Source organism: Falco peregrinus, chromosome 7 (assembly GCF_023634155.1).
Source record: "Falco peregrinus isolate bFalPer1 chromosome 7, bFalPer1.pri, whole genome shotgun sequence".
Taxonomy (NCBI): domain Eukaryota; kingdom Metazoa; phylum Chordata; class Aves; order Falconiformes; family Falconidae; genus Falco; species Falco peregrinus.
Window position 1 is genome coordinate 44,417,419 of NC_073727.1, and position 15,558 is coordinate 44,432,976.

General features: G+C 40.0%; 1 protein-coding gene across 3 annotated transcripts in view; it reads left to right on the forward strand.

Moving 5' to 3' along the window:
* Positions 1 to 15,558, forward strand: part of IPCEF1 (interaction protein for cytohesin exchange factors 1) — an 85,416-nt gene that overhangs the window by 23,004 nt on the left and 46,854 nt on the right. For all 3 annotated transcript variants that reach the window (XM_055809746.1, XM_055809748.1, XM_055809747.1), the window contains exon 2: positions 15,351 to 15,401. In XM_055809746.1, coding sequence (XP_055665721.1) covers positions 15,378 to 15,401 — 24 coding nt within the window. In that variant the 5' untranslated portion in view covers positions 15,351 to 15,377. The remainder of the gene's footprint in view (positions 1 to 15,350; positions 15,402 to 15,558) is intronic.

Below are 15,558 nucleotides of genomic sequence, written 5' to 3' on the forward strand. Positions count from 1 at the left end.
AATTGCCTTGTTTAAGGGTTGTGTAAAAGATCTTACGCTTCTCTTTTTATTTCTCCTGTTTTGGTTAAAAAATGCAAATGGTTTACTTAAAAATGCTGAAATCTTTAGAAATAATGGAGTTTGTTTCTGAAGTGAAGACAAGTGACAGCATGTACGTGAATGATTCCTGGTTTGGACCCGTTTAATTCAGTTATGTTTTAAGATCCATCAAAGGACAGGGTGGCAGTCTAGTCATGACTGTTCCATGCAAAGCGGATATTTGTGAAGGCAAGTGTGTAATATGGAAATGGAAGCACTTCCTTTATTGATTTTAGGTTCCTAGAGAAAAATGTGCAAATCTAGTGTCATGTAAAGACTGTTTAAATTGCAATATGGGGGTAGACTATAATGTGCTGTGGTGACAGCACTGAGCAGATTGATTTCTGGTTTTAATATGAAAAGAATTCTAGAATACATTAATTTTAATGCTTTTTTTCATAGACATGAAATTGTGTGAGTAAAGACACAGCAAAAGTACTAGGTGAATGGGCCTACCCATACTGTCAACAAAAGGACAGCCAGAATTGAAACCTCCTGTCCTTTGCACTGAAACAGAAAACCCAGACCCCTTACTGCATCTCTGGACTTGAGTTTTTCTCAACAAAATGTGCCTCTGGTGGAAGCTGATAGTAACAAATTGTTTAATTGTTCACTTGCCTACTTGCTTCCAACAAGTCCTTTTCGGGGTTTAGGGTAATATCTCCCTTTACTGGGCCTAGCTGGATTTCCTGAAAGGTTTGTTACCCCTGCTTAGAAGTTGAGTTTCAGTTCAGCAGGATTTTTCTGTCTGCCAGTTATGCCAACATTTAATGGTTTGTGGTAATTCATAAAGAAGAGAGAAATTGTGTGGTAGCTTCTCAGGAAATGGCATTCCTGTACCCTCCCCTGTGGTGAAATTTTCACTTTTTAGAGGTGAACAGTGCCTCCCTGGGAAGGAGAGACTGCCACCAGCTCTTGGTGTTGACTCCGGTGACACAGCTGCACACGCTTTGATCAGGTGGAAGTCCCGTGGCATGGCAAAGGCTGCGTGCCTCGGGTCAGGGGTGCTGGAGCTCTTAGCTTTCAAGTGCTGCCTTGCTTTGACTTCGCCCAGCGTGCTGCCTCACCACTGCCCCTGAGAGCCGTCTGCTCCTCAAAGTAGAGAGTGGGTCCTGGCACACTGCATTCCAACACCTGCTTTCCATTGGAGAGTCATGCTGGTTTTGTAGGTGGGAAAGATGAAAGGGCACATTAAAATGTATACTGTGCAAAAGCATGCTTCACAACAGCATCTGTACTAGAGTTAGGAAGAAAAAGGGTGACAGAAAGCTCTGCTTCACTCTATAAACAACAAAAGCCATTAATACCAGGCTGCTAATGTACACATGAACCTTTTTGTGCAAGCTGCTTGTCCCCGTCCATACGGGGAAACTTGATCTCTTGCAGGCATGTCCAGTAGCCAGGAAGCAGCATTTGCATCTCACTTTTTTGAGTGTTTTTCCGTAAGTGGGTGCAGCCACCGGGTGCTGCATGCTCAGCATGGCGTGCTCTGCACCAGCATCTGCGCAATCCCTGCAAGGTGGCCAGGGAAGGCATTGAGCCAACATGGGCTGAAAAGCTTCCACAGTTAAGATGCTGTCTGTTTTGTCTTTGTTAATTCCAGATGTTTCCCATTGCCCCACACATCCATCCCTTCCATATTCCCAGATGTTCTAGCTAAACTAATAGTGGTTGTGGTTGTGAATAGGATGAGGACTGGTTTGGATAAAGACGCAGCAGTAGGACACTGTACAGACAACAGTACTGTGCACTTACTTGATTAAATGGTACAGGTGTGCAGCCTGCCATTGATCATCTTGCCATGTGGTGGTCCTAGCAGATTCTCAGTTGGTGTCGGATCCTGAGGCAGGAGCAGTAACCCAGGGAGAGAGAGAGCTGTGTCACTGAGTGACATGTTGAATAGTTTCACTATTTTGTGTGTGGAACTGACTTCGAGGGATCACTTCACCACTCACTAACACACCTAGTACTATTTATGGGCCAATGTAGCTAGTACTGTTTATGGGCCTGGAGGAAATGTCCTGCCTGATGCATCACTTACTGCTAATGAAATCATGCTGAGTGTGGTTACACAATCATTAACAGGGAGACGGGCCTTGAGGTAATATTGTATGTGAAACTATACCTATTACCCCTTTCTGCATCTCAGTTTCCCTCTCAGCTGAAGCAGAGACCCATTTCTGTCTCTTAAGGATTTTTCTGAAAAGCAAAACATGCAGTTAAAGGATTAACTCATCAAAGTGCCTATGTGTATGCACTGTTTATGGCTTAGTGGCATACATTTCTAAAAATATTTTCCTTCTGCAGCCTCCTCTACCCTCTAATTGTTCACTTCTCTTTCCTACCATCAAGTTACAGGCTGGCTGCCCTCCAGTGTCTGATTCTTTTGCTTTTGCTATAGGAGCATCCCTGGCATAAGTCTGGTGAATAGGCTGAATTCTTCTGCCATGAAGAGTGTGTCTGTCCTCCTTTAGCTCTATCCCCTGCTTCTGGCTTAGCTGAGTCATGCTTTCTCTGTGCATACACTTTCAGTTGTCCCCATGGTCTTGCCTTTTTCCTTTCCAAACAGGTCTTGCATATTGTTTCCAAGGGGGGAAGGGGGAAACTAACACAATGACATGGCTTTGCCTCACTACTACTTCTTTAACTGCTTCTTCTCCTGCAGATATGGCTTCCTCATCTGGGTAGAGCTCATCTTCCTTTGACTCCTTTACTTTGCTTTTCCCCAGCAGCCCTCTACTCTATCTCCCTTTTCTCAGCCAGTACATTTTTATTTTTTCTATTAAATACAACCAATTAACAAAAAACTCGCTTCTCTACCATCATTTTATCCTGGCACTTATCTTTGATTTTATCTGAACATTTCTTCTTAAAACCTTACCATCCATGATTCTGTCTGCCAATGGTTCACCTGTTTTCTGAGACACACCTAAAAATTGCCTTTTAGAAGGTCCTGGTATACCCCAAAATACTGTCTATGGTCTAATAAAAGATCCTATCCTCTGATCCATTTTTTTTCTCTCATGTTATTCCCAAGTAATTTTATTCACAATCATTAGCATGACATCTCCTTCTATAAAGGGTAGATCTACTCCTTTAATACAGCATTGTCTTTTTTTTTTTTTTTTTTGACCAAATGTAGAATTTAGTCTGTCTCTCTGGTATTTCATGGCTTAGTCTCTAGCTGGATCCAGCATGATTAACTTTTGCCTTTCCTAAATCATACTTGCTCATTACTGATAATGACATTATGGTCTAAGTGCCTTCTTCAATTCTCTATGTCCTCATTTCCAAGCTGTGTTTAAATTTTGCACAGACTTTCAAATGTTTTCACTCTTCATACAGAGAAATAAACTGTCATCCAAGCTGTCATTTCTCTCATGTCACATTTACTGAAATCTTCTATTCTCTGGCCTTGACAAAAGTAATTTCACCACCTCATATCAATTCAGAAACTCACTGCAAGGATAGTTTTCTTGCTCTGCTTCTTCGTGGAATCTCCTAGCCTATTTATTTAAGCTTCTGGACAGCACCAAACACACGCTGAGCCTTAACTCTCATTTTGAACTCCCTGGGATCCCTCCCTCCTTCCCTGGGATCCCTCTCTTAGTTTTACAAACATTTGAAAGCATTATATCACATCATTTGCAAAGCCACTTGCTATGGCACTAACACAAACCTTGACAATGTCTGTCCTGAAGCATGCTGAGACCCAACATATGAACCTGATGTCTGTTGTCTCTGTTATTTTGGACTCCATCTGATTCCTGTCTACATCGTCCAGTTGTATTCTGTCTTAAACTGGAAGCTGCCAGGAGCAGAGTTACCTTCTCTTTTCTTCCATGTTCCTACAGTACCTGCCACATGGTCCATTATAATGGAAATAAACTTACTGCAATCTACACTGCCAATACTTCAGCAAAATTTCTTCAACTTCTTTGGGTTGTAATGCTGTAAATCATTTTATATAGTACCCTGCTTTGTTACATTGTTTAGTTGCTTTGTTATTCTTGTTCCTTCTTCCAAGGTCTCAGGAGAACTCATCATGCTCTTACTCTTTGGTGCATCCTGGTCTTTAAGGTTCTTCCAGGAACAGCTTATGGGTACAAGCACCATCAAAGTACAGTACCAGATAAATCATATTTATTGTGCTTATTTTCTTTTAATCTAGAGAAAATACAACTTCTAGGTGATTCAGTTCAGCTTAGATCTGTTATAGTTAATATGTCTCAGCCGACACAGTAACTTGCTCATGCATCTGAAATTTCTGTAGCTCCCTAGTATAGTCTTTAAATGATTTGTGTGGATCTAATGAAGTGCAAGGAGATTGGAGATGATGTTAAATAGTCAAATTTTCTCAGAAAGCAACAGTTTGAAGATGTTTGTAGTAAGTAGGAAGCAGCACTTCCCACATTTTTTGTTGAACATCAGTTAAGAGCAAAATAGGGAATTGGGAGGGAAGGGGAGGCAGTGAGGAATGGGGAAACACAAATATTAGTAATAATTATTGCTATTTTAAAAATTTATTAACTAGCAATTTAATGCACTGGAGTAGAGGTTCTTAGGTATGATTTTTGCCTTGTATCTCTATCTGGAATCTTGTGGGTTGCACCCAAGTGCACTACCAGTACACTTAAAGCACTTTTCCTCCTGCTGAGATGAAGATTGAAGCTATACTCTAAAGTGCTGCATAGTACATGCCATTGCAGGGGTAAGCAAGATCCCCTAGCATTTTTTTTGTCTTCAGCATGCATTGTCTGCACCTGACGTTTCCAGTAAAGATGCATTGCGGAGATACAGTCCTAGAAACAGGGTGAATCACAGCAACTTGTCCTCAGTCTTGGGTTCCTGCAACCACAGAAGAAACATCTTGCTCTTGTATTGGTTAATTGCTGAGCTGGAGGAACTGGGGAAAACCCTGCGATGTTAATGATTTCTGATGAGATATACTTTCAGGTGGTGTTTGTGTTCTAGCCTGTTTGCCTCCCGATGGAAACCTTTGGACAGCTTTAGAGACAGCTTTTGGGCCATTATATTGCTTTATAATATTATCACGATATTATATTTGTATCCTATATTGCTGCTTGCAGATGTGCAAGGACATTGGGTGCGCAGTTAAAGTTACTATCTTTTCTGCACTGCTGCTTCCTCTTCTTTCACTTTTACTGAAGTGACACAGTAGGAGCATATTGGTTGCACATGCAACACATTATGAAATGTGCTGAAAACTTGAGTGACATTCAGTTTGAACAGCTGTTCAACCTTCTGACCTGACTTACAAAGCCCTGTGGAGTTTCAGCCTTGGCCACCTTGAATTCAACATTTCAGCATTCTTTTATCCTAGTATTTGTGGTCAGCTCACTTTCTTTTGCTAAGAATTGGGGTTTAAACTATGGAGTGGCAGACATTTCAAAACCAACACAAACATTTTGAAAGTGAGTCCTCTGGATTAGTTTGATTTTCTTGTTTGGGGTAGCTTGGATATTTTTTCTTCCTCATTGATCTCAGCAAATCACAGATTGATAGTCAAAAGTCTGTCTGCTTCATGAGAAACGTGGTTTTTGTGCTAACCTTCTTCTGAATTTAGGTGCATTTTATATTATTGTTCAATTGTATGTACGTTGTGAAATTGAAATTTAAGGACTGTAATAGAATTTTTGAAAAATAAATATTTTGAAATAAGGACATAATGAACTTTAAACATGATATTGTGGCTTGATTCCACTTAATGTTTTTGTCATCCTGTGTTGGGCTACGGGTTTCAGCAAAAGGGATGATTAATGGAAAGATGGAATTAATATTGTGAAAAACACAAATGAAAAAATGTATTTGCCTTAACAGTCATTCAGCTTTTAGACTTTATCTAATCGGTGTTTTTAGACAAAAACAATTCCCCCCCCCCCCCCTTTTTTTTTTCCCATGGTAAGAAAGCAAGACTTTTCCTTTAAAACTGTATATTTTTATTAAATCTTGTTATACTTTCTGTCTTAAAATCTCTAGGGAGAGAAATTCTTTTTTCTTTTAAATGAAACGGTGTTTTTTGTTTTTTGTGGGTTTTTGTTTTGTTTTGGGTTTTTTTTTTTTTCCTGAGATTCTCTGGGGAAGAGAAATACAAAGAACTAATAGCTTGAAGATGAGAAATTTGTGGTCATGATTATTGTGTTAACTCACATTAGTTAATGGGATGTTATATTGGCATGTTAAAGTAATTTAAGTGTGATGCTTATCTTGTTCACATTTAGACTTTCTTCAAGATATTTCTTCATTACTGAAAAAATGAGGGTGGAATGGACAGTAACAGCTCTTGCCCAGAAAGATTAAGTTCTTACTGGTAGAGCAGGACTTTTGCATTCAGATATTCCCCTCAGAGCTCTGTGTGCTCACTGAGCTGTTTCTGGTCGTCTGAAAAGCACCATCACACATCATGAGGTAGTAATTTAGTTGTGTTCTGCCAGCGATATGCCTAGAGGAGTTATATCCAGTCTTTTCCACGATCTTCCAATCTTCTCGATCTTTTCCATGGCTTTAACAAGACAGGTGTATTACAACCTTTTTCTTGACAATGCTTGCCAAACAGATGTGCTAGTTTATAATATCTGGTCAGAAGACATGAGAAGCTATCTAACTGACAACAGAAACAGGATGCGTTGTGGCACTTCCTTGAGTAAAGCCTGGGAGATCAGCTAGGAAGACAAATACACCATTCCTTCCCGTGTCAGGAAAAGTGTGTGTTGAAAGTTGTGTCATCAAGTGAGTTGATTTAAAGTGAGACAATTTAAATTATGAGTGCTTCAATTCCATATATTAGCTTCAAACCCTTTAACTGGTATGAATTATAACTCTGCTGCAATGGGAAATACCAAGCATGGGGTTGCTTTTCTCCAAGCATTTACTTCTCATTATTTGTCCTACGTTGGGGGGTTTGTTGCCAATATTTTTTGTTGCCAAAATAGCAGATGGCATGAGAGGGAAAACTGAAGTAACATTATTTAAAGAGAATCATAAAAGTAAGAGTAACTATTGAGGCTGCAATTAGTGAGCTATACATTGCCATTTAAATAGTTGATACTAATAATTTAATTTTGTCTTTATTACTGTTTTTTATCACTGGGAAGTCTGAAAGTTATTTTTTCTATTTGCTTTTCTTATGTAGAACTTGAAAGATATTTGTGTAAGAATCAAGTTAACAAATGAAGGTACATTATATTGGAATATATCATAGAAATATAAAAGGACAAACAGCTGGGGGCTGATTCAGAAGAAAAACAGAGGAGAGAGAGTCTCTCCTTAGAAGAGAAAGGAGACAGACAGACTTAACTTTGTATGAAGTATCGGGAGAGTCAGAATATGGTGGAATTTAAGGGGAAAATGTTTTGTCATATACCACTTATGACATCAAAAAAAGCCAGATCTTTTAAGCAAACTTGGAAATTGTTTCTGTGAAAGGACAAGTTCAGTTTTTAGTTTTATGTAACTAGTTTCACCATATTACCTTCCCCATTAGAAAAATGATCACTGCTTTCCTTTCAGATTTTACTACAGTGAGGGTAAACCCACAGAAAAGGAGTAAGGTAAAATGTTCATTTATGTAAAATCAAGAAGCAAGTGTCTGATTTAGTCAGATCTGTATTTGTAGGAGTAGTAAATAGCCAACTTTAATGATTTATTTCTGCGTGCAGATGTTTTGGCAAAGGATGTAGTGTTTAAGAAGCAAGAATCATAGTAAATCCCCAATGCCTAGAGGCAGTGATGGCTGTAGAAAAGTATTGCAGCAATCTTTTGTAACCAGTAATAGTTTTTTCTGAGTTTTATTTCAGCTCTCAGGGCCAACCAGCTTGTTATGCTACCCATCTTGGACAAGACCCCCTTTTCACACTGGTGGGAGGCAATCTTTTAGCAGATATTTCTTGCTATGCTCTTGCTATGCTCTTTTTTGTGTGGTGAAACAGGCTTTCTTCTCTTGCTCATTGCAAACATACGTCAAAGTGAAGATGGCTGGTAGCAATTTGAACAGATAATGAGAATGAATGTGATTAAAAGAAAACCAGATCTAGTGCTGAAATAGCCTGGAAGCAGGGAAGCCACTGATGATTAAACTGGATTCCCAGGGCAAAGTGTTCCATGAGGAGGCACCTCCTCCTCATATCTTTGAGGTTTTATCATAGAGGTGATTTTTTGCCTCTCAGCAGTCCATATCTGGTCTGACTCAGATATACTGAGAACAGCACTGCGCTCCCAGCTTGCTGGCCTGCCTGTCCTGAACCCTGGAGAAACTCCATGTTATATACTAGCACGTGGACCTAGATGTTGAATTGAGCAATGGGTGCTGGTTAAATTTTTCTGGAGAAGCTCTGATGTGAACAGTCCAGTTTTCTCTATTCTCTTGTTCCTGGGGAAATGCTTTTCACCCATGGGGAAAAGAAGACCACGTGCAAATCTCTATGGTTGACCAGACTACACTGTAGTGCAGGAGCAGTTCCACCTCCTGGTGCCACCTGCCAGGGCAGTCTTCCATTGCCATCCCTTGCCCCACTAGGTTGCTCTGTTGCAGAGGTGACATCTGAGTACAGTTTATGTACTTTGTGTACTGTGAAGGGTGGAAGGAAGATAAACTCTTCAGTGCTCCCAATCTTTTAATGAAGAATCAAACAGGACTCTCAAGACTTCTGTTTCTTGTGAACTTTGTGAATATGGAGTTGAAGTCTTTGATGGAAGAAACAACAAGCCCCCTCCAGCTATTTCTTCCTTATTTCGTTCTCATAATCATCAGCATAACTATTTTGTTTTACTTTTTAAAACCTGTTCTCTTGACATTTCTTTGAAAGTGTGAACGCTGGCCCTTTGTATGATGCTGTCAATAAAATGACCATTGCCTGAGTGGAAAAAAGGAGGAGAGGATTCACATCTAAAATTCAGAGAGTGCAAACAGTAGCAATTTTTTGTGGCCTTTTGTACTCAAATGCAGGAGCCAAAAGTGTGCTCCTGTTATCCTGATGTACTACATTGCAGTTGTGGCAGTTGTAATGGAACTGAATTTCCTTGTTACATTGCTTGTCAGGGTAGCAGCTTGGGAAATATTGCTCAGGTAACTGTTCTTTTTGGACATAGCAGAAAACTCCATCCACAGTGCTCTGGAGAGCAGCTGTAAACACAGGAAGGACTGGTAAACTTCTTTTCTAGTTGTGGTTTTGCTGACTTAAATCAAATTATCACTGCCCACAAGATGCCTCTGGCAATGTGTAGGTGGGGGCTGAGACCCACTGTGCATTCCGGCAGCACCAAGGGGGCTGCAGGGAGGCCATTCTCTGCCCAGGGGACTCCAGCCTCTGTGATGGGTTTTCATCCTGATGGCCACTGGAGGGGAAATGGTATAAATTCTCCAAAAGGAAAATGACACTGTGTTGTGCTGGGCAAAGGGCCTTGAAGTCAGTTTGGTCTTGAAATGGTGCAGCCCAGAGCTGGAAGCAGGGATGCGCCAGGCAGTCTCCCCATGGCAGCTTTATCTGCCAGAATTTTTTTATTGGCTTTTCTAGGAGATCTGGTTCATTTTGATGACCGTAACTTTTCTCTTTATTTTTTTTTTCCTCTGAACCTCATCCTCCAAGTTCACAACATGTTTTGTAGCAGCTTATTCCTGTGATAATTTTTTTTACAATTTTTACCTTCCACTGAATGCATAAAACCTTCTGCAATGTCTTGACACCAAATGTTTGTCAGAACTGCCTTCCAGTGAGGATGTCTCAGGTTCCTGTCACTACAATAACCCGTGTTTATGATTAGTGCAGCATTTCTGTGCCTTTGTGCTGGGGGCAAACATCCCTTTCATTCTCTCTTTAGATGCTGAACCTTGCAGTGTTCCCTCAAGACTGTTTGCTGAATGGCTGGTCTGAAAAAACAGGAGGGAATAATGTTCCCTCTCCCCTCATCGGTACCTTTTTGCAAGGAACTTGTTTCAAGAGAAACCCCTTAATTGTTGTCTCAGGAGGGGCTACAGGCTTTGGGCTTTTTTTCCTGCTTCTCCTCTGTGTTTCATCTTCTGGGCTAGCAAGAACTTGCATGTCTTTGGAAAAGAGTAGAACACCAGGGAAAATCTTCTTTAGACCTAGCGTGTTTCCTTACACCTTAACTGTACTAATACTTCATCCATTTCTGCAGCCAGCTTAACTTTGCCTGCTTTTATTGCCTGTCACAGCAAAAAAGCCAGTTAGGAGGCAGTAATGATTACAGCATTGCACTTATTCTTGTGCAAACTCTTCCTTGGCCTTCAAATATAAGAGCAGTAGGAATCAGCTCAACACTATAAACAGGAGTTTGCATGCAAACTCACATTTGGGGCAGACACACTTCACTAAGGATGCCATTTTGATATCTTGTTTTTGTCTGTGGGGCCACGGAGGCAGCTGGAGCATCTGTCCTCTGTTGAATCTCTTCTTTCCAGCCCCTCTCCTCCTGAAGGCATTGAGCGTGGGCTCCTGCAACTGCTTGCTCAGAGCTGTCAAGACCTGTAACCTGCTGCTCTTGGGCTTCCTGGCTGGAGTGACAGGACCTGGCCACCATCCAAGCAGGGCAATGTTTCCAGATCTTTTCTGTCTCTGACACAGGAGCAGTAAACTTTGTTCCAGTTTTTCCTGGCTCTCTCCTAAACAGAGTCAGAAGTTGAATTTTTGAATTGCTTGCAGGTGAGGGGACTGAATAATTTCAAATGCATTTGAAAATAAGGCTATAACCAACATTATTATAAAGTGACAAATGCAGTTTCTTGCTGCTAAGCCTGTGATAAGAACCCTTTTGGCTTTTCAAGGGGTAATTTTTGTTTAACAAGCTTAAATTTATCCATTGTGGCCAAAGCTGTACATATAGTCTGGCAATTATGACTTATGATTATACTTATTGTTTCTGATGCTAATGGTGAATCAGTAGTTTCATCTGCAATTTGAAATACGAAGTCATGGGGACTGAGGTGGGTGGGGTGCAACATAAATGGTGTGGGATGGGCCATGAACTTTCATAAAAAGTGCCTTAATGTTGGTTTGTCGTTGCCACATTGCAAAACATGAGCTTAATATCCAACTTTCCTGGTAAGTCAGTAAATGAGAGAAAATCTACAGATCAAAAAATTCCTTGTAAAAGTAAGGTAGTCAATTTAGATAGCTAATTAAGCAGTTAAGTAACTGGCTAGATCTGATTAACTAGTAGTTAATGGTAAGGTTCTGTCAGATTAAGTTGATGTCTAGTAACCCGAAGGACAACTATGGGTTTACGATCACAGCAATTACTTTTCCCCCTGCATTGTTGCAAGAACCCCAGTTAGAGGTAATGTGATAATTTAGGTTTATTATGTAAGGCTGTCTCCTTGCCACAAGACAGTGCTTCAAGCCCTTCTGTAATACAGGGCAATGCTGTTCCTAATGCCTGTTAAGTGAGATATGTGGTTAAGTAATCATAGATATTTTTTTTAACGGAAATTTTTGTAGCACTATCACTAGTTTCATATTGCCTGTCAATTCATTGTCCATTGAAGTGCAGATTGTTGCATGCAGCCAAACAAACAGAAAGCAAACAGAGAGGTTAAAGCTGGTGACCAGTGTGAGAAATATAAACAGAAGGAAGGCAAAGAGCATATTTTCCAGGTTGTCTTATAACCCTGACTTGCTACTTGGTAAAGCAGATTATTTTTGTTGGTTTTTTGTTTGTTTGTTTTAAGTAGTCTGCCATCTTTTTTTTTTGTTTGTTTGTTTTTTGGAGTAATCTGCCATCTGAACAGGAACTGAGAGCTATGCATATTTTGGGTGCTTCTGCAACACAAATCATTTGAGTCATGTTGCATATCTCAAATATTTTGTTCAGAAGCAGGAAGGCATATGCCCGCTCTGGATGTCATCTGAGGGATGCCTGGAAGGCACGTCTGGCAGGTTCATGTCAGCATCATTGCATATTGACGTACTCAGCGCAGTTTGTAACTGGTTAGAGACAGCATGAGGCCCTGTCGATTTTGACTTCCACAAGAGTAACATTACTAATTAATTAAGATTGTTTTTTACAGTTAGAATCAATGGAACATCAGTGGTTTTCTTCCTTTTTCCCATCCTTTGATCTTTAACAGAAATATTTCCATTTATTTCAAAAGAGTTGATGTAGTCAGATGGAAATGATTGCAAGGTTCTTCTAATAAGTCACTTGCTGTGTTTCCACATTTATTGCATCAGCTATTACTCATGTACCTACTTGTTTATTACTCTTCTTGAAAGAGCAGGAGTGAAGTGGGACTACTACAGCTGTGCAAACTGATATTTACAATTCAGTTGTTGAATCAAAATTAAAAAAAACAAACCACAACCAAACACTCAAAAACTTGAATTTGAAGTCTTTTAGCTGAAACCACTTTTGACATACTGTATGCAATTCAGACTGAAATTAAATGAGCCGTTTCGAGCACCTCTAAGAAAAGCTAAAGAAATGTAGTTATGGTTTACCCATGATAATGTAAATCCATCCCCTTTGCTTTTATCCAGGAGATCCATTCTGCTTTATCCTCCAGGAAGTAAGAGATTCCAGTTTGTTTTCTTCTTTATAAAGCCATTTGAAGTGGGAGAGGTTTCACTGTGCCTTGGGTTTTTTTTCTGTCTTCGGTTTGTTCCACTTTGCAATTTTAGTGGATTGAACATCCATGGCAGCAGATTGCAATCCTGGTGCACATTTTCCGTGTGGGTGCCTTAATCTGTAGGCTGGAGAGTTTCCCTCTCTTTCTGTTCTTATCTCATTGCAAATGGAGAGGCTTAGGAGGAAGAGCAGAGTCCCACACCCTCACCTTGATGCTTAGGGGGTGACACCTCCTTCAAATTCAAGGTCCACCTAAGTCAGGTCAAGGATACACACACAGGTGTCTCCAATCTGCCCTGAGTCCTATGAAATGAGGTGTTCTGGGCCAAGTCATCTCCTGCTGCAGTGGTTCCAGTCAGGAATCTAGACACCTTCCCGGTGCTGTGAACTTATGTTGTCTCCTGCTGACCCCTCGCAGGCTTGCCCAGCTCCCCAGCTCAAGTGTAGCTTTTGTGGGTGTAGAAGCTCTTCTGCCAGCAAAACCACCAGCCCTGGGCTGCCATCGTGTGACCACCTACCATCACACAGAGGGCATGTGAGGGGCACAGCTCAGCAGGGGATGCAAACTGCAGCCTGTGGGAGGGGAATACTGGGGGGTAGGGGGTTATGGTTTCCAGAGACGGCCCTTATGGATTCATGCTAGACCAGTAAGGTGGGTATAGACTAGCTCTACTTGAGTGGTCATATTTATCCAGCTCCTTCTCCTAATTCACCTGTCTGTTTAGAAAGGATAGATGGTTTTCATACAGAGCACCTGCAGAAAATTGAAAGGAAACACTTATTTTATCATAGTGCAGAGATAAACAGGTTATGCCCTTCCGAAATATTGGTTTTGCAACAGTTCAGTACACTTGAGCAGACATAAAAGTCCTAATGTTATTTTACAGTGTAACTAATCTCACTCAAGTTGGGTTTACTTAAGAGAAATAAACTCAGGTTATGTGTATGAGAATTATTTCTGCAGTGAATGTGTGATTTATTTATTTTTAAAATATCTTCCTTTACACAAGGAATAATAACTTATGCTCTTAGCTAGAATGAGAGAGAAGTTAATGCTGCTTTTAAAAATTGGATGCTGGCTCAAAGATTGCTTATCCAGTTTCTGGAAACTAAAGCAAAGTTTGAGTTAAAATCACTGACAACATTCTGCTGAAATCCATTTCAACACAAAGCACGCAGGTGGAAGCATTTCCTTGCCAATTAACGAACACTTCTCCTCTTGCTTCCGTACCATGGCTAATTCAAATTTGTGTAGTTCATATAATTGCACCCCACCCTCCCTAAATCCACAGCACACATAAAATGAAGAAATGACAGGAAAAAAGTACCCATCACAATAATTACTATAATTTAGTTTGTTATTCCCTTGCTTTCTGGCTCGGTATTTGAGTCTTGATATTAATTTGCTTGTATAACTAAAGGTGTTTCCTCTACTTGTTGATACTAGCTATGATTTCTAAACATCCTTGAATCTATTTGCTATAACATCTCTCCTCATCATAATATGTCTTCAATTTGAGCCACTAATAGAAAGCACTTCTTTCTATTTTTGGACAGAAACAGTTGGGAGCCAGAAAAATATGTATTTGTTTGTCTTTCTATTTTTGGTTTGAAATTGCTGGAAGCCAGTAGGTGGGTTTTTATTTTGTTTTAAGTTTTTATTTTAAACTAAAACAAATATTATGTATGAGGAATGGCACATATCTTAAATTACTGGTTCTAGTAACAGGAAAAAGTTCTCGTTAGAAATTCCTCTGAAGTGTGGCTCTATTTCTGGAAATCCTTTCTTGTTCACTTCAACAGTCTTGTATCCTCTGCTGTTTCACTCAATGATTCTGTCATATGCAGAGGGCTGAGTTTTGTAGGAACCTTACTGGCACTAAAAAGTTGGTATGTTTTCCTTCATCTTGTATGCTGCACCGATTCTTTCATCATCTGTCCATTCCACCAGTCAAAGAAAAATCATGCAGGGAGTTGACTATCAGTTGTATATACCAAATGAAATCACCTGAACTGTCACCTAGATGGAAAACTACTAACTTTGTGTTTTTTTCGGAAAATACATCCTAGCATCTACCGTTGGACTGCACAGATTTTGCTCTTGAGAACAGAAAATTGCAATTTGATATAAAATGGGTAATTCACTATGAGATCTCATCCCACTTAGGAGAGCCAGCAGGTTACCTAATTAGAATTCCCAAAAAACACTTGGAATTACTCAGCCAAAATGGAAATAAAAATCTTACAGATTTTTTTCAAAGTAAAAAACTAAATGGAAAAAAATTCCAACTCCCAACCTGTCCCGTTTTACTGATTTATTCTCTATGCATTTCCATAAAAAAACCACCCAAACCAACAAACTAAACCAAACCAACACCCCCCCTGCCCCCGTGAAAAACTAACCCCAAAACACAACTAAACAAAAAGCACCCCCCCTAAAACTTTGATAGCTTTGAGTTAGTGTTCCTTATTATTGGTTGACTTCTAAATCAGTAAAATCAGTTCACATAGCATAGCATTCTCTTTTGAAAAGGTCTTTTTCTTTGAGGGCTGAGTGGTGTGGGGAGGGTAAAGCTGGCAGGTCAAAGTGTATTAACACAGCTTTTTACTGGCAAGTCTTACATTATATGAAAATATAATACAGAAGTAATGGAAACTTTCTCTTTTTACAGTGTTCCCACTAAGCTTTGAAACCATTCATGGAAGCTGATGGCAATGCTCTTGTAAGTATAATTAAAGTTTTACCAGGCCTACTGATCAGCTGAAGAGGCTGTATGTGCAGGTTGTGTCCTTGTAACCATAGAAGACTGTGGACAACATCAGTATCCAAGCTTATGGGCCAGATCAAGTGTTGAAACTGCCACAGGCTGCCCCAGTTTT